Source organism: Hippocampus guttulatus, chromosome 5, assembly GCF_054856545.1.
Source record: "Hippocampus guttulatus isolate MCC_2025c chromosome 5, RoL_Hgut_1.0, whole genome shotgun sequence".
NCBI lineage: Eukaryota > Metazoa > Chordata > Actinopteri > Syngnathiformes > Syngnathidae > Hippocampus > Hippocampus guttulatus.
The window spans coordinates 12,535,787-12,556,042 of NC_141265.1; the positions used below are offsets into that span (position 1 = coordinate 12,535,787).

The window sequence follows — 20,256 nt, forward strand, 5'->3', positions numbered from 1 at the left end:
ACAAACTGTATTTTTGTTGCCTCATCAATCTTTGCGAGAAGAGGAAAGAGAAACACCGCTGAGTGTGATGCAGTACAGTTGTACATCACCGCAGCCATAATAATAAAAAACATATTGCAAAATGAACACCTCTCTTGGTGTCAATCAAAACTGTTCATTATTACCTCTGTGAAGCAAATTTTTTTTCATTATCTTTTATTGGATTATATTCATGTTTCAATCCAATTTTCTTACGATTGCCAACCAGTAGCCTCCCCGTCATTTCTCCTCTATGATTTTTCTCCTCCTCCTCTTCCTCACTCTTCATCCCTGCCAGCGAGGCCTGCAGGCTTTGCAGCAGCATTACAGCGTGTAAACCTCGGATTACAGAAGCCAGAGTCTGCCCGGGATTGCATGCCTCTGTGGATCACAAAATACACAAGTGTACTGTCTACCCAGCCACCTACCCGCCCCCTGACGCCGCCTACACATCCATTTGCATACCCACAACACACACACACGGCGAGTGCACAATGTACACTCACAAGCAGACTAATGTGGACATGCACCGCGGCAAACTCTGCAGAGGATTAACTCTCATCTCTTCTCCCTGGGTGTGTTCTTCACTTCAGTTTTGCAGCTGTCCTTAAACTCAAAATCCACTCTACTTTTTACGCACTACCCCTCACATGAAGGACACCCATTAAGGAAACCCCTTTCTTCAGGCCCTCGCCACACTCAAACGAGACATCGCAACCTGTCTGTGCCTACGTAGAAATGGCATTTTGATGATGCTGCTAAAGGGGAATATTAACCCTTTCGTGCAACCTGACAACATGAGAAGATGTCCACTTTAGTAACTTCTGTCCCTGCAAGGGTTAAATGACGACAGCTACCAGATTGTAACACTCTTTGGAATCATTGGAAGGCCTGCGTGCTGAAGTCATTGGTTCTTGAATGAATCCATGCCCTTGTACACTGTGGACGAGTGTCCATAGTGAGGGTACTTACAAACGTGGTATGCCACGGTTGGCCTCATATCTAAGGATAACGACGTGTTCCATGTAACTCTGAGGAGCAGCATCCTCAACCCGGATTGAAAAAGTCTATTCTGTTGAAAAAACCTGGACACGGTCAGTGAACTAGCTTCATCGCATAGTAGCCAGAATATACACAAGCATCCTGATGTCAGGATTTCTTACACTATCTTTACTTATTTGAAGCAGTCCTGTGTCTGAAATGGCCCCTTCCATTCATCCTAGTGCTGGACTTCTGTCCGCAATCTGTCCCGAGGGTCGTTCCACTTGGAGACACCTAACGGCTAACCATCTGCCTTCTGATGCCATTTGTCACAGAATCCGTAGGACGGCCCTCAATTTATATTTGATCTGGGTTTATCTGTTGTGTTTGTGATTTTGGAAGAAGTGCAAAGTATTCTCCCTGAACCTCCAGACAAAGCAAAAGTTGCATCAGTTTGATCCAAGTTTCAAGAGTGAGTACTTTTTACTTCGTTAGGGCCTCACATCATCTTGGTTAAACTTCATTTCTAATCGAGCGTGGCAACCAAGTGTCTCGCAGAGTGGCGCACCCAGAATTACATTTTCTTTTTTATATTACTTTTTCCTTTCTTGCATGAGTGCTGTTGAAATGTCTTATGTCTTGCTGCTTGGACTGGAATACTTCATAGTCAGGTTGCCGTTTGCAACCCTACCTGACCTTAACCCACTCACATGCACGTATTTCTATAAATTTACAGTAGCATACTAAGAATTGCATCGAATATTATATCCCTCCTATTATGGCCTTATGTCTGAATCCTTCCAAGCTTGTCCCAACTTTGGTACACTTATTGAGGCAGCAGCTCTGTCCTGATTGACTGACTGACACTTTGATGGACTCAAGGATCAACAATTTCAGTGCTGCTGTCAATGTAATCCACCTGCCATCTGTCTTGTTCTACTTCCTTAGCAGCACGATGGGATTCAAGCCGAGAAATCAAATGTTTAAGTGTCTGACAACGGCCATGTTCATTCAGTGGCTAGCCGAGAGTTGATCAGCCTAAAACCATTCAGAGCAGAAACATGTCCCATGCGTAAAGCTTCAAAGGTATAAATGTTAGGTACATTGTTTCATTCATTCTCCCCACACACCCTCTCATGTATTATTTCTTACATCGCATGTATAGCGCATGTATTTTTCATAACCCTGGTGCAGTTTAATGCCTTTAAATGATTCCTGCTGTGCATCTTAACGCCACTTAAGAGTCCCAGTGGATTTTGCTCCTTCATCTCCTTATGCTTGTGGATGGTAGAATGCGTGGACGTGATTGTGGTAACAAAACAAAACAACATTAAATATGTAAGAGAGGCCCCCCATTTATAAAATGTATTTGCTCATTCATGTTTTGATAATTATATTTGAAACAATACCTACTTATTTGAACTATGAATATGATATATACAGGTATGTATTATAAAATTTACTTTATTATTGTTAAAATATTTTTTTTTATATTGACCCATGTGACTCAGCATCTATTGACATCAACATGGCAACGTGGTACAAAAACTTTGTTGAAAGCCGGCTGATTAAACAAAGTGGCAAAGCTGTTATGTCTTCAGTCATCTCAAATTACAGATGTTTTTAGATTTTGCCTTAACAGGTTATAACATACTTGCTCAACCAAAATGTTTTTTTTTCTGTTCGCATCATGATATCACTTTCTTAAGCACATGACATAAAAGTAAATGACTCATTTAAGGTATGTATTTAATTGTGAAGTAATTGGAAATTGCATCAAAGTGCATCAACTCTCATTTCCATATTGCAGTTGTTAAAAAGGACCGTTTGAAGTGGAAAGTTTGAAGTCTGAAATGTGTTTTAGTAGTAGTACGTGGTGTTACACACGCACACACACACCATCCAAACACTCCCAAGCAAGCAATAAAACAGCTTGCAGCTCATCTGGGAAATCAAAACGGAGCTTGTTGACGTTTTTGCTGCTTCCACCACAACCATGTCGCGCGTGTGTGCGTGCTTGCAAGTGTATGTGCGTAATAGAGAAGGGGAGCGAATGAAAGTGTCCAAATGATCGGGCAGAACAAATTGTACAGCCTCATACTTGAGGTCCTACACGGAACGTCTACCACCAGAACACGATGCCATTAATTGTGGACGCATGTTTTGATCCTTCTTGTTTGTGCTCCCCATGTAACGTGTCAACAAGCAATGTTTTATTTTTGTAGCCTTTCTCACATTTTGATCCAACATTCATGCGTACTTAAGTTTAAGCATACACACATGCTCCATGTACAGCACTTTGTATGCAGCGATGGCTGTTTGAAAGTGCTCTATAAATACTGTTGACTTGACTTGACTTGACATATATATGGAGAGTGCCAGAATGGAAAGAATATCCAGTATTTGTGTATTGTAGCTATGTTTCTAGGGAGTATTCATCCAATTTATGCACCACTCATTAGGTAGGATGTGGTGGATTCTTGTCCAGGAATAACTTTCTTCATGCTTCAAATTGGCCTAAATGGCATGCGACCATTTCGGGGTGTATACCCCGTCTATAGCCCAGTCACAGCTGGGTTAGGCTCCAGCACGTCCGCAGCCTTATTAAGGTTCAGCAATTCAGAAAATGGATGGATGGGTGGATCGGCATGAGGGACTATACTGCCACCGCTTGCTTTTGGCTTTGACTTGACGACTTGTCATAACCACCCAAACGATGTGAATGGTCATTCTTTTGACCACACAATCCAGTTTCTACACCTCTTGTCTTCAATGGGGTCAGAGGTGAACTGGAGCCTTTCCCATTAAAATGTGAGCGAGAGACTGGGTATACCTGGGACTGGTGGCCGGCCATTCACATTTCCACGTATAGACCAGTGTTTCCCCAACCAGGGGTATGCGGAAACATTTCATAGTTTATTTCCAATGCCTGAGATATGGTGGGTCATGAGAATTAAAGGTTGGATATTAAAGTGACCCACCTGGTAGGGAACCACTTTGGATGCACCAAGATAAGGAGCCGATGGCGCAGAGGATTTGCGACTCTTGCAACCCGGCCTGCCGCCGGTGGTGCAAGCTGTGCTTGCTCTGTGGAGGAGAAGATGGAGGGATGGGCTAGAAATGACAAGGGACAGGGACAGCTATAGGGGGATTGAACGACAACAAGAAAAAAAAAAAGAATAGTTGTGAGTTAAAAGCGAGAAGACAGAAGGAAGGCTCATGCAGCAAGCTGTTTGGAGACTGCGCTGACACATGTTGCTCATCAGCGAGGGAGACCAAATGAAGGAGTCGTAGGGGGGGAGAGGGAGTGTGTGCGGCAGGGATGCTGGAGCAGTGAAATGGCAAAGCAGCTTGTCTGGTGCTACTGTTGCTTTGTGCAATGGTGAGCAGCATGACAGAAGGAAGGCGAAGTGGCACAGGCTGGACAACACACAGCAGTGGCGGTGGGGTTTAGCAACAAGAGAAGGCAAGAAGAGCTCGAATATGAATGAGTACATGTCGCATACAAGGAAAAGCTCTGTGTTATATTTAAATGCAGACGTACCTTATGAATTGAATGTGTACGCTGACCAAGTTACATGGACACTGACACAAACACACACACACATGGCAAAATCGATTTCTTTGTTTTTGTTGTACTGTATACTGAATATATTTGGAGTTCAGATGAAAAGATGAAACTCATACAATGCGACAGAGGTCCAGCTTTTACTTCATCGCATTAACATCTGAATGTGTTAAACAACTCAGGATATAGCATCTTTTCTATTCAAGTGAGCAAAAGTAATGGAATGAACGTTTTTGAATGAACCCAAGCCTTGAGCCACCGGAATTTTTTCAATAAAATATTCACTTATGATATCACTATTTCAATAGGTTGTAGTTTGAAAATGATTAGAGATAAAGAAATGCAGATGGTAAATGTTACTTTAAACGGTTCAAGTGAATAACATACCGTGAGTCACATACCGTGACTTGCAATAACCGCATCAAGCCTGCGACCCTTTCACTTCATCAGACTGTTGCAGTCTTCATTTGAAATGCCTCTTTCAGTTCTTGTTTTTTTTCTGGGTGTTTCTCCCTTCAGTCGCCTCTTCATGAGATGAAATGCATGCTCTATTCGGTTACGATCCAATGATTGACTAAGACCTTCCACTTTTTCCCTCGAAGTTGTTGTTGTGTTGGCAATGTGTGTTGGGATCTTGTTTCATGGTGAAGCATCCTGATTAGTTTGGAGGCATTGTTCTGTAAATTTCCAGATACACTCATATTGTAATGTGACTAACTAGAGTACTTACATTCTAAAACTATTACTACTTGAACTAGGAAGTCAGTCGAATACATTTTGGGATGTAACTTGACAAACACTAAAATGGAAAATACAACATGCAGTGCAGATAGCCATCCTTGTACAGTACCAAACTTCACCTATTGGTACAAACAACACAGGAACACAATATGGTAAACAAATAATGAAAACTTGAATAAAATGGAGGCATCATACAGAGCTAATAACGTGAGATACCCAACATTTCACTTGTCATTTGGTGCAAGTGCTACCATGAGTGATATGCATAAATCAATGTTCCTCCCAATCAAAATACTTTTCCTCGATATTGTAGGGACGCTGTGGTGATTTCCCCCGAGAAGCACATGGAACATTAAAGCGCCATAACTCGAATTGTCTCACTGTTTATTGCCATCGTTTCTGGATGGTGTGCTTCTAATGACAAAACAAAAACAAAAAAGACACTAATGCTAATCGACAAGACATTTTTTAATGGCAAACATATCTGATGACTTTACAAACACCAGGCATTACGTTTCTTTCTTACTTATTTCAATTAGTATGATATTGGTGTGAATGTGCTTCATTTAGTTTCTGTGAGTTGGATGTCATCCTAATTGTGTACCGTAATTACAGCAGAAAATCAATCAAATGCCTTACAATGAAATCTTCTAAGTTGTCCATTTTTCCAACTAAGTACCAAATGGATACCACATGTTATGCTAACCACTTAGCATAGCAAGGGTCAACGGTGCACTGGAGCCCATCCCAAGTGACTTCAATCACAAACATCCCAAAGTCTTCAACAAAAATTGCCCAAAACAGGTTACTGGTTGCCAAATGAATCAAATTCATACCTATCTATAGCTAGCTCTCTATCTCTAGCTTAATTGTCAGCATCTCCATGTATATTCTGTGTGAATTGTACTGTTCCGAAAAGGCTTTCTTCTTTCCCCTCCCTCCCTGTAACGCTGAGTCGGTTGAGGACTTTTATTTTATTACATTTTATCTGAATGGTTCACAACTTCAAATCATTTCCAACTGAGTTCCCTGTCTCCAGGGGAAGCCAGGCTAGTTTGATCTTTGATGCCAATAGCTCCATTTTATGGAAAGCGTAAGCGGTACACAGATAAAGAAGATGTGGTGGGGGACTATTTTTAAGTAAATAAATGAAAATCACAGGTAGACACTGAACTCTGGTTAAACCTGGCAGCTATTGTTTAAAAGGAAAACAATTTGACGTGTTTGTACGTGCAAAAGTAGACCATGAGAGAAAGTAGGACAACAGAAGATAAAATATTAATGCAGTGGATATATGTGTTTTATTGTTTGGAGTTTCACTTCTCTCTCCTGAACGTTGATAGTACTTTTTCATTGTAATATTTTGAATGTAAGTCAAGTGGGTTCTAAACTCGTATTGTTTTGTTGGTGTGCACTTCAGCTGGCCACATGGGACCCTCTTCATGGCCTGAATGGCACGCTGACGGACCGGAAGTTGGAGAACAACATGCGAGGAGTGGTGCTCAGAGTCGTCACTGTCTTGGTAAGTATCTCATGAACCACTTCAACATTGTTTTGTCTCTTGCTTCTTTTAACTTTTAAAGGAGACAATGTTTTAATTTATTACTTTGTCTGGATAAAATGTTTGCGGCATTTTTTCTTTAAAATGCTGAAAGGATCAAGACCTAAGCCCCCCTTCTGCTGCTGGACCTACAGCTAGTATGTTTTTTGTCAATCTACTCTGTTGTTGTCATCGTCGTCATGCAAAGCTATAAATGTTATGGCACACACTGCAGTGGAGTAGGGGGCGTAAATGATGTGCCAGGACAGGACCCCCAAAATCAACTGCTTTGAACGGGGCTTGGGGTATTTTGAAATAAACATGAGACATTTCATTTCGGCACCTGAGAAGTGCTTTAAATGTTGGAAAATCGAATTATATGTCTCCTGTAGGGATTTCTGCAGAGTTCTGTGAAGGTAAGACACAAGTAAGTCAGTCAAGCTCACGGTAGTCACTCCAATTCTTAGCTTGTCTCCCCTGGAGCAGCCAACGCCGCCATTTGAGAACATCCTGCGTTTGCCTTTAAAGATTCACCGCTGTAAATTCTTCATATCCCATCTTTGAAGTCAGAGATGCTGGGAAGAAAGCGATGATGCTCAACATATTTGTGGCAATCCCTTTCTTCTGCATTCCTTGTTTTCTTTTCTTTCCCCCTTTTAGACTCTCACGATCCCTTTAAAGAGTGGCAAGACCTGCAATATTGGGCAGAAGGACCAATTAACCAATCATTAAATGAAATGGAAATTTAAGATAAGATAAGATATCCTTTATTTGTCCCACACTGGGGAAATTTACAGCCTCCAGCAGCAAGAATGTGGGTAGAAAGAAGAAAGAAGAAAAAACAAGCAAACACCGTTCAATTAAGTACAATATAAATACAAAAGGGATAAATCGCAGTGCTATTTATAATTGTTTTTCACATCATGTAATTATTATTATTATTATTGTTGCTATTTTCATTCAGCAGCCTGACAGCAGTCGGTAGGAACGAGCGTCGGTACCTTTGTTTGTTTGTTTGTTTGTTTGTTTGTTTATTGAACATAAAACATATATACAGTAATAATTTGACAGAAAATAAGGTAGATAAAAAAAGTAAAAAGAAAGAAATCAATCTTCATTCAACACAGTTATTATGTTCAAGGGAGTAGGAAGAAGTAAAAAACTTATCTAGTCCTACCCCGTTATGTGATTGTATCTAATAAATCATTTTTATATCAATCAGAAAAGTAAGAAGAAAGAAGTCTCCATTAAGGCTCATACTTTACCCTTAACCGTGATATTTTTACAACTTTTGGTTTGTATCGGGATTATATACTTCCACACCCTGACACTCTTGTGTCAATTTTCTCTTAAATTCATAATGGATATTTATATACCTTTCTCTATTTATCAACTTAGTTCTGATTTATCATTATATTTAATGTTTTGAATTTATCATTTTAACTCTGATTGATGTAGGTTGTTTGTACTATTTTTTTGAATTTGTTTTTTAACTCAGCAAGCGATTTACTCATTTTCAGGTCCGTTTCGAGATTATTCCACAGATTAACACCTTTGATAGATACACTTCTTTGCTTGATGTTTGTTCTTGTTTTGAGTTTTTTGAATAAGTTGGTACCTCTTAAATCATAGCTGCTTTCTCGAATTTCGAAAAACTTCTGAATGTTTTGGCAGAGCAGGTTATTGTGTGCTTTGTACATTAATTGGGCGATTTTAAAGTCAACCAGGTCATAAAATTTCATCGTATTTAATTTGATAAATAGTGGATTTGTGGGTTCCGTATATTTTGATCTATTAATAATTCGAATTGCTTTTTTTTGTAGGTTGAGAATAGGGAGTGTGTTTGTTTTGCAGGCATTTCCCCATATTTCCACACAGTAGGTCATATATGGTAATAATAATGAAGTGTACAATGTGTACAAAGATCTCTTATTTAGCACTTCCTTGGTTTTGTAGAGGATCCCTACGGTTTTGGCTATTTTTCTTTTTACGTTATCGATATGTGGCTTCCAACATAGTTTTGAGTCTATTACTAATCCGAGAAACTTGGTTTCATACGCTCTTTCTATCTCAATTGAGTTTACCATAATTTTAGCTTGGTGTTTGATTGGTCTTGTGCCAAAAACAATTAACTTCGATTTTTTCAGGTTAAGTGACAATTTATTTCTGTCGAACCAGTTTTTTAATTTGTTTAATTCGTTTTCTACGGTTGTCAGGAGCTGTTTCAGATTTATTCCAGAACAGTAGAAAGTTGTATCATCAGCAAATAGGACACATTTAAATTGTTTTGAGACCTTGCAGATATCATTTATATATAAGATGAATAGTTTTGGACCAAGCACTGACCCCTGAGGAACTCCGTGAGTGATTTTTAGTTGATTCGTTTTTTTATTGTTGAGTTGCACGTACTGATATCTGTTTTCTAAATAACTTTTTATCCATTTATAAGCTACACCTCTAATGCCATATCTTTCTAGTTTTTTCAATAATATACTGTGATCTATTGTGTCAAAAGCTTTTTTTAGATCTAGGAAAACCCCAACAGTAAATTCTTTGTTGTCTATATTAGTGGCTATTGCTTCCACAAACTCCATAACTGCCATTGAGGTGGTCCGCTTTTCCCTGAAGCCATATTGATTCTCACTTAACAGCGCATGCTTTTGTATAAAGCTATCAAGTCTGCGAGAAAATAGTTTTTCTAATATTTTTGAAAATTGTGGTAGTAGTGATATTGGTCTATAATTTGTAAACCGATGTCTTTCTCCACTTTTATAGATTGGAATAACTTTAGCAATTTTCATTTTTGATGGAAAGATACCAGCTTTGAATGACAGGTTGCATATGTGCGTGAAAGGTCGCACTACATATTCTATAATCTGCTTTATTATTGTCATGTCAATATTAAAGCAATCAGTTGACTTTTTATTTTTAAAGGTTTTTATAATATTTGATACTTCTTCTTGTTTTACAGCAGTAAGGAACATCGTGGAGGAGTTTTTTTCTACATATCTATCTATTTCAAACAAGTTTGTTGGATCAGGAATTTGTTTTGCTAGGTTACTGCCGATGTTGACAAAATACTCATTAAATTCAGTTGCTATTTCTGCAGTTTTTTCCAAAATAGTACTTTTGCCTTTGATAAAATACTCTGGATAATCCATTTTTTTAGGACTATTTCTGATTACTTGGTTAAGTATCTTCCATATTTCTTGTGTGTTACTTTTATTCTGCTCTAATAGTGCATGATAATGATCTCTTTTACTGGTTCTTATAATATTTACTAGTTTATTTTTATAGGTCTTATATTTTTTTTCTGCTTCTTCAGTTCTCAATTTTAAAAACAATTTATATAAATTGTTTTTCTTTTTACATGCGTTTTCTATGCCTTTCGTTATCCATGGCTTACTTGGGTCTTTATACTTTTTGGAGACTTTAGTTAATGGAAAATGTTTATCATATAAGGAGATTATGGTAGACTGAAATACTTCAAACGCTGTATTTGGGTCTTCGTTTGAATAGACCTCGGTCCAGTTTTGTTTTTCTAGGTCTTGCTTAAAGGCGTCGGTGGAGCGTTGGGTTCTTAGTCTTATTTCTGTTATGCGAGTTGTTGATTTAGCTTTTCTATCAAAATAATTATGAAAAACTGCAAAAACAGGTAGGTGGTCACTTATGTCATTAATGAGAAGTCCACTTTCCATTTTATGGTCAATCTTATTTATAAATATGTTATCTATTAATGTGGCCGTGTCAACTGTTATTCTGCTAGGTTTCAGGATTACTGGGAAAAAGCTGTTGCTGTACATAGTATTTATGAAGTCGGTTGTTTTTTTGTGTCCATTTGGGTTTAATAAGTCAATGTTAAAGTCACCACATATTATTCGTGTTTTCTTATCGTTGTTGTAACTGAGCATATCTGTTAGTTTTTTATTGAATGTGTCAATACATGATCCTGGTGTCCTATAGATGCAACTTATGATGATATTTGATGCCTTTTTATTATGTATTTCAATGGTTAGACATTCCATTAGGTTTTCTATTGTGTTTGTCAATCTCTCGATTTTACTGCATTTAAGTGCTTTGTCTACATATATTGCAACCCCCCCTCCTTTTTTGTTTTCCCTATTAGTTGCAAACATTTCATAACCTTCTATTTCCATTTCAGTTGTTTTATCTTCATCAAGCCAAGTTTCTGATATGGCAATTATTTTGAATTTATTGAATTTGGTCAGGTATTCTTTGATTTTTGTGAAGTTTTTATAGAGACTTCTACTGTTTAAGTGTATTACTGAAAGTGCATTTTCCAATTTTATATTAGTGTTGAATTGTTCATCCAGGTAATAGTCAGAGTTTGTTACCCTTTGTTTGTTCTGGAAGAAGTTGTTGTCTGGGTCCAAATTGTTCTCGGGATCGAATGGCTTATAGTCAATATCTTCAAAGGGTTGGAAGTCCATGTTTTTGGGATGTGAATTTCCCGCTCCCACGCGGTCGTCGCTGGCTCCCTCGCGGTCGTCGTTGGTTCTCTCGCTGTCGTCGCTCGCTCTCTCGCCGTCATCACTGGCTCCCTCGCGGTTGCTGGCTGGACGTCTCCTGGGTCCCTCGTGGTCGCTGGCTCCCTTGCGGTCGTCGCCGACTCCCTCACGCTCGCTGGCTGGCTGCCTCCTGGCTCTCTCACGCGCGCTGGCTGGTTGTCTCCCGGCTCCCTCAGGCTCGCTGTCTCCCGGCTCCCTCGCGGTCACTGGCTCCCCTGCTGTCGTCGCTGGTTTCCTCTCGGTCTTCTCTGGCTCCCTCGCGGTGGTCGCTGGCTGATTGTCTCCCGGCTTCCTCGCGGTCGCTGGCTTCCCTGCAGTCGTCGCTGGCCTCTCCTTCTTGCAGCGCGGGTGTAACAGTCTCAGGCTGAAGGAGCTACCGAGTGCTGTCAGTGATCAGCAGTGTAACAGTGTGATCAGATAATTGTGTCTTTGTCTTGAGACATGGTGAAGCAGTGTATGGCGCATATTTTTGGGGGGGGGGGGGGGGGGGAAGCAGGGGCTGTAAACAACTGTCTGTTTATCATAAGGTGGTAGAGTAAGTGTGACAACAGCGGGTGTGTTCGTCACTTCATTCTCAGCGTCTGTTATTAACACAACACCGGCTTTGAAACAGGAGTCCAGAACATCCACGCTTGTTTGATTTCAAAGTACGAATGACTGCACAGGATGAAAATGCATCTGGAGGGACCGAGGCAACAGATTGTTTCCTGTTGCCTAGAGCCATTCGGTGCTACTTATTTTGCATGTCTGTACACATCATCATTCTCAAGGGTACCACGTAAACGGATGTATTAATTCCATCCGTGTTGAATTAGTTATCGACCATTTAATTGTGGGCCGAGATCATACCGCAATTGGGTCGAGATTTGATATTTGGCTGCAATAGAATCAGATGCTTTTAAGCTTCTCGGTCCACATTAAAAGGTTTCTTATTGACAGGAGCCTGAATGGTACAGACAGCCCACAAATTACCCCGGTAACTCACCTCCCTCCCCAATTTTTCTTTATTTTTTTGGTCTTTTACGGCTGCACTGATGTGACAGCCTTGCCAAAGGGATTATATTTCCATGTTGTGTGTCTTTCCTTGAGAACTTGAACTCTTTTATACTTTTCAAAGCCACTCGGAGAGAACATCCCGGTGTCAAATGATGACATCGCAATGTTATGAGAACACTTTCCCAAAAAGTATGATTCACACCAGTGATGTCGCTCTATTATATATACATACACACCGTGTATATATATAGAGAGAGAGCGAGAGAGATTTATTTATTTTTTTTGCATTGATGTGCTGAACCCTAGTCAGTCAGGCCTGCAAAGTTATTTTCATCATAATCAATGCATCCCATTTGTTTTAAATGGACTCCCCTTTCCCACATGCAAAAGCATCACTGTAGAAACACACTAAAAAAATTATCAACCAAAATTTAGCTGTGATATTGCAGCAGACATACAGCTAGATTCTGCAAAAAAAATCTACAACAATTTAGAGTGATATAGCAGGAGTGTGAATGATGAACTGCAAACACAATGAACTCCTGCATATCTGCATTTTTTTTTCGTTAAGGGTCTGCACAAAAGATGCTTGTATATGGTTTCTGATACGTGGAGGATGTTTTGATTTGAAAGTGGAACTATTCGGTTCAAACCAAAAGTTTCCTGTCTGCACACAACCAGTTGCTATTTTCAAATGGTCATCAGCATATGGACAATTGTGATTTCTCCTGTTCCAAATGACAGTCGGAAGGCATGTGACCGCCGCAACAATGAATGTGTGCTCGAAGACGGGAGGTGGGAAGGAAAGGTGGTGGTGGTGGTGTGTGTGTTTTTGTAGTTTGCTCCTTCGCCAGCTTGCCGCATGCAGACGGATGCGATAACATTTTTCACGCTCGACAAATAAGGAGAATTGTCGCCTTGATGGATGTGATGCTTGGCTAGACGGGCGGAGAGGAAGCGCGATATCTGGCATATGTTTAGGGAAAGACGGCGACGTGGCAGCGTGGAAAGGCACCAACTGGTATCTTGCAGCTGGTGAGTGGCAGGGGGGGAAAAGGATGAGAGCGCCGAATAATAGACAGAAGAAGACGGAGCATTCAAGCCTCAAAAAGGGAACCGACTCGCAGCGCAATTTTTAGGCCTGAGAATGCTTAGCGTGGAAAGCATCGACTTGGTATTGACTGAAGCCAGCAGCTCAAAGTGAGGCCATCCAGACCAACTTTTTTTCGGATGATTAAATGAGCCTTCACCCCTGAAAACTTTTAGCAACTCTTAAAATCTGACATTATTGATTAAGCCCAGTTGTTGGCCTTTTTTATTTTTAACTTGACATTTTATTTGAAGAGATCGAGGTGCCTTTTTTTTTCTTGTTGCAACACACTGTATTCAGCCGCAAACCTCTCACCTCCAACACACACTTCACGGGATAATGAGCTCAACTGAAAGTCTGCTCTGACATTTTCACTTGGGAGAGGCATCAAGTGCTCTCATGTGTTTTTGTTCAACTGGCTACAAGTTGCACAAGTTGTACATCAAGCTGTTCATGTCCGTGGGTATTTTTATAAAACCAAAGTGGTTCAGAGCACAGCGGTCTCATGCTCAGCACGCGTGCCTCACAGTTAGGAGGCTCTGAGTTTAAATCTCGGTTTCTTCCTCCCTGTGGGAAAGCTTGCTTTCCAAAATCATCAATGTCTGATTTATTTAAGATTTAAAATTGCCTTTAGTTTTTCACCTTTGGGAATTCGGTAAACCGCGCTGCGCCATGGCTGGTTTTCAGCGGACCGAGGTTGTCACCATTTGGTGAGCGAAAGGAGATCACACCTTAGATCAGCAGGTCTAAATTGTGCCGTAGGTGGTGTGACGCGATTTTGATGGATTTGATTGAGGTGCAGGCAGACAGATTCTGAGCTCCGCGGCCGTTGTGCTGTGGACGTCGTTGAATTTCATAACAATGACAGCGTGCATCAAAGCTTCTGAATCATTGTAGGAATAAATTCATTGAATGTATTCATTATTCTCATCATCATCATTAACCGCATTCATGCACAAATAATGATAACCAATCACCTGATCACCTGTCCACTGCAGTAACCGTTCTCCATGAAAGGGTTAATATTGTTTTTAAAACACTCCACTGGGCCACAGCCCAGTTATGCGTGACGGCAAGCGCGCATGCTCTATGACTTACTGTAAATCATTTAAAATTATGACTTTTTCCTTGTGATTCTACCATTACTTCATTCTCATATGAAGAATTTTGTCACGAAACAAGATTTTTTTTCTCATAAATTTCCCACTTTATTGATAAAACAAAACAGGTTTTCCTCGCAACTTAATTCCTTTTTTTTTTTCGTGTAATCCTACAAGTTTTGTGTTGTAGGTTGGTTTCATTCATATCACTTCGGTGACATTATTCTCTTCAGGTTTTAACTTTCGTCACCCCTTTACGCGATACTTTTGGAGGGATTTTAATGATGATTCTTTTCAATGTGGCTCTAAAACTGGTCATTTTTGCCTTCGTCCGTGGGTAGAACTTGAAAGTTGAACCCATTTATTTTAATGCTTTCAAGCAGGGGTGTCAAACTCAGTTCCTGGAGGGCCGCTGTCCTGCATGTTTTCCAAGTCTCCATGTTGCAACACACCTGATTCAAATGAACAGGTTCAATGTCCGGCTTTCGCAGAGCTTGCTGATGATCTGATCATTTGAATCAGCTGTGTTGCAACAGGGAGACTTGGGAAAACATGCAGGACAGTGGCCCACCAGGACGTGAGTTTGACACCCCTGCTTTAAAGAGTCGCACATGGATGAAATCAGAGGGACCTTGACATCACTACAATTGTGTGTGTGTGTTCCTGCCTGGACTGATGGATGTGTTCAGTGTAAAAGGGTCTTGGCATGCGTGTCCACTCACCGCCTAATAGCTTATTGAACGGCCGCAGCTAGCAAGGATTAGAAACCACCAAGTTAATCGCTTTGCGTGTGTGTGTGTGTGTGTGTGTGTGTGTGTGTGTGTGTGTGTGTGTGTGTGTGTGTGTGTGTGTGTGTGTGTGTGTGTGTACGTGTGTGTGTGTGTGTGTGTGTGTGTACGTGTGTGTGTGTGTGTGTGTGTGTGTGTGTGTGTGTGCGTGCGTGTGTGTGTGTGTGTGTGTGTGTGTGTGTGTGTGTGTGTGTGAGCAACAACAATCAACTCAATAACGTGCACGGGCCTTCCATAGATCTAGCAGACGTATTGGTCTAAAACATTTCATTCATCAATTGGGAGGTTTGCGTGAGTGGGCTGAAGAGTTTGAAGTGAAAATTCCTCCTATAAAATCTTAAGTGCAGAAGAGTGCCCCTCTTGTGTGTGGTTTTTGTTTTGTTTTGTTTTGTTTTAGGCTTTGATGTTTAAAAGAGGTTGTATTTCCATCCCTGAAGCGCTGCCTTTTTTTTAATTGCCTTAAATGTCAAATGTTTGCTGGATGTCTTGAACGTCAACAGGCAGCTGCCCTTTAGATGCCACACACATATTGATGAGCAGTGGGGGGAGAGCTGCATTATTTGAAAATAAAGTGCACTGGAAAAAATAAGAAAAAAATAAGCCTTTTGTTGGGTGATTATAAATTTGGAACATTTGGAAATCTACACTTTTCAGGATGCAAATAATGCATGCATAGACGAAACCTCTTTCATGTGTTTAAAAAAAAAAGGACTGTTGAATGAAATGTAGGTGGCTATAAACGGGAAGGATTTTACTCTAAACGTCATGCTTTTTTTTTTTTCGTCGTACTCCCTCCTCAAAGAACAAAATGCTTTGACCTGATTTTAAGTCTTCAAGCTTTTTGGTCTGACCTTTTTGCTGTTTTGAAAATGACTTTGTTTTAGCTCATTAGTGTTTTGGTCTTGCTTTGTTTTTAACTCTTCTAATGTTTTTCAATTTATGTGGCCGTCGCTACCTCCTTACTTGCGTGTTTAGTACAGACTTAACTTTTCCAATGAACACAGTCCAGTAATTGGCCCCTTTAGTAAAGTGGGGTATGGAACCTTTAAATGACTGGTGCATCAGTTTGACCAATGCACTCTGTTTTCTTTTGTGTTTTGTTTTTTTTCCGCTTTCTAGGAGGAGCCATTCGTGATGGTGTCCGAGAACGTTCTTGGCAAACCCAAGAAGTACCAGGGCTTCTCCATCGACGTCCTGGATGCTCTCTCCAACTATTTGGGTTTCAAGTACGAGATCTACATCGCACCGGACCACAAGTACGGCAGCTTGCAGCCTGACGGCCAGTGGAATGGGCTCATGGGAGAACTTGTTTTTAAGGTGAGACAGCCATTGTCTAGATGTGCACACACACAAGATACTGTTATTAAAGCCGCATTTGAACCCTTTCATGCACCCTGTAACCTGATAACATGATAAGCTGTCCGCTGTGGTAACCACTGTCCCTGAAAGGGTCAAAGCTACACGATTGGATGAATGGAAAGGAAATTTTACACTAGCAACACAAAAGGAGGCATTCCCTATTGATGAAAAACACTGTAAACCAATTCACCAGGGTAAGCGTGCAAAATGTCACGTGCCATTGGCGTCACTTATGCTCAGTATGGCCTCGGACTCCCTTGGGGGGTGGGGGGGGGCGGGTTGTCCACACTCTTTTGGTCGCCTTCTAGCATTCCAGCAAGGGAATCAGGTTGTGTCCAATGTAAAGATGTACCATGAGGGATCACTTTAATTCCCTTGAATATCACCACAAAGTACCTCTTACTCATTTTTTTAAAAAATTTGATTATTTAATTTTTGTATTACTTTAGTTGTTCGTTCCTTTTAAATGTCTGCTCAAACTAAAGTAACGTTTGTTGACAAATGATGACAACAAAAAAATAGCTCAGAAGAGTTTAAGACCTCATATCCGTTCATTTTCCACACAGTAATCTCAATAATAACCGAGTATTGATTTCTCAAACAAGTCCACAAGTTACTATGATAATAATTCAGAATATTTCTGTGCGACTTATAGCATAAGCTCACCGGGATGCTCCACATGGCCGCTGAGTCAGCCATGTTAAACACTCTCATTAAGCTCTCTTATTAGCTACTTGCTCTTTGACTCATTCATTAACAGGTTAAATCGACAGTGGTGCCAGATGCAGCAGTTCTGCCATACTATGCATATCTATAAATTAAACTGTCACACGGCACTTCAAATCCTGTATGTTCAGTACATCTTCTGTTGTCGATGGCTTAAAGGGGACGTACTGTCTAATGAAAAAAATACTTTGAGTTGCTTGTACTTGTGTACAATAGATCTGGAGTGTTTGCCTACCCAATACTGAAATTAAACAACCGAGTGAATATGTTGTAATTTGCCTAGAAATGCACAAAATTCCTTCCTCATGATCTTTTGGCGGAACTGTAATCATGTTTGCACACAAAATTATTCCATACCCTCCTGGGATCGCATATTGTATTCCATCATCTCATGATCAGAGAATGCATCACAGCATATATTAGCTTCTACTCTAACCCTTCCAGGGACAGCGGTCACTTCAGTGGACAGTCTATCATGTAATCAGGTTACAGGTTATCATTATTGGTGCATGAACGAGTTAAACACTGATATTAAGTTGTTTGTTGGGGGTTTTGGGGTTTTTGGGGGGGTTGTATTTTTAGCTTGATTATCCGAGAGCAAGTGTGGCATTTGCCTGTGTACTATCCAGCAGCTCCCAAAATTATGTTTTGGGCTCAAACACATAGTTGCTCTAAACATGCACATATTTTGTACACACAATTATGCCTGCCACAGTTATTGGACAGTCTAATTAATCTCTGCTGCATCTTTATCGAATATGCCAGCGATTTAGTGGCAGGCTGTCCAATTTGCTTGTACTCCGTATCAACCATGAGTGCAGAATAAATAGCTTTGTCTTTCACCAGTTTTACATCAAGTCAGTCAATGTATAAGTAAATTGAGACTAGAGCATCATTAGTTCAGTGGATATATACAGTATAGTAACTTTTTATGATATTTTTTGTTTAGTTGTGTGCCGTGAGATTTTAATCTAAACTATGCGCCTTGGCTAAAAAATGTTGACAAATCTATTCAATTGTATAAATCCATTAATCCATAATACAAGACACCAAAGAGATAAGTTGTACCATTTTCTAATAACAAATGAAAATATGTGAAGTGGAAAAAAAAAACACATTTCACGGCATCCTCGTACATAAACGTGAAACCACATTTTGTGGAGTGACAACGCCAAAGTCCGCTAGAATGCTAATCGATCATCTTTTATTCTGTGCGGTGAAGTCATTTACGATATATTGGAAAGACTCCACACATGAATTATGTAGGAGACAGTTTACATGGTGCAGTAGGTGCTGCCAATTAGATTCGTCACAGTTCTAATTGCCCAGCAGTGATGTGTGTGAAGGATGGGATTTCTGAGATAATTACTACCCTGTTGATGATTAAGACAAAAATAAATGATGTGTTTATTTTGGGAGTGGTGCTGACTTGTGCAGACGAGTCGTATTGCATTTCAATATATTACAATATACAGCCATCGGGCACAATAGTTGATTCACCTCGAATGAAATAATCAAAGCCTTAACATTGTTTTTGAAAATATATAAAAGGAGCCATGGATGTGTGTATTCTATTAGCTATATTTTTTTCAGCAAACCACCCACTCGAGGGTGGTCAATTTCAACCAGGGTCACATTGCGCAGGGACGGTATTCTTTTGGAGTATCACAGTAAATACAGTCTAAATCCTGCAGGGTCCTAGCAGATGTCTACAGCTGCGAGTGAAACTCCAGGGACTGGAAACATTTTAATTAGCTTTTCTTTTTTCTTTTGTTAAAGCTCCATTTAATTGTACTCACTGACTCATGGATTTTTCAAGTGCAAATCGTCCCAGTTTCAGGCAGAAATTAAGAAGTCATTTTGTCGTGTTGAATTCCAAACAGAGGAGAATACATACAGGGTCTTATTATTCATATTTATTTTGTGCCGGGCCATATAAAATGATGTGGCAGGCTGAACCCAGCCCTCGGGCCATGAGTTTTTACACTTGTGCTCCAGGCCCATGTACCAAAAAGGCCAACACATTTTAGTGTACCTAACTTTTTGGCAGAAACCAGAGTGCGACAAATTCAACCAGTTCTTAGACTCATTCTTGTGTGATTTAGTTTTTTACGAAATCGAAACCAATTTTCATAACGGCAAGTGTATGCTTACTGCTGGAGGGATGGAGGAATGGCTAGATAGAAATTCCATCCACATCTGTAAGGCATGCTGAATTCTCCATCGGGATACTTGGTCGCTTGACATAAAACCTCCTGTCATTCTCCTCCATACCCACAGCGAGCTGACGTCGGACTCTCCGCTCTGACTATCACGCCGGAGCGCGAGAGCGTTGTAGACTTCACCACACGCTACATGGACTACTCGGTGGGCGTGCTGCTGCGCAAAGCCGAGCGCACGGTGGACATGTTCGCCTGCCTTGCGCCCTTTGACCTGTCGTTGTGGGCATGCATCGCGGGCACTGTCCTGCTGGTCGGCATCCTGGTCTACTTGCTCAATTGGTTTAACCCACCGCGACTGCCCATGGGCTCCGTGTCCTCCACAACGCTCTACAACTCCATGTGGTTCGTGTATGGCTCCTTCGTACAGCAAGGTATGTAAAAGATGCCTCTCTTAGCCTGACGTGTAAAGTATGTTCCCCATTCCATTGTCTTTTTGAAAAAAAATGACAGTAACTGCTGGATTTATATGAAGCTATATCAATAATTATACAATACCTGCAGTTGGTAATGAAACTGGCGAAGCTCACACGATTAGTTCATCGGCTGTCGTCATTGGGTGTATCCAAACTTTCTCAATGCAAGAGTGGATTGGCAGCTG

At 40.5% G+C, this 20,256-nt stretch overlaps 1 protein-coding gene across 4 annotated transcripts in view; it reads left to right on the top strand.

Annotated features, from left to right (window-relative positions):
* grid2 (glutamate receptor, ionotropic, delta 2) overlaps positions 1-20,256 on the top strand; it is a 377,460-nt gene that overhangs the window by 279,158 nt on the left and 78,046 nt on the right. For all 4 annotated transcript variants that reach the window (XR_015100984.1, XR_015100985.1, XR_015100986.1 and 1 more), the window contains exons 9-11: positions 6,729-6,830; positions 16,471-16,668; positions 19,717-20,029. Coding sequence is in view for 1 of the 4 variants with exons in the window: in XM_086111957.1 (XP_085968083.1) it covers positions 6,729-6,830; positions 16,471-16,668; positions 19,717-20,029 (613 nt within the window). In the remaining 3 variants the exon portion in view is untranslated. The remainder of the gene's footprint in view (positions 1-6,728; positions 6,831-16,470; positions 16,669-19,716; positions 20,030-20,256) is intronic.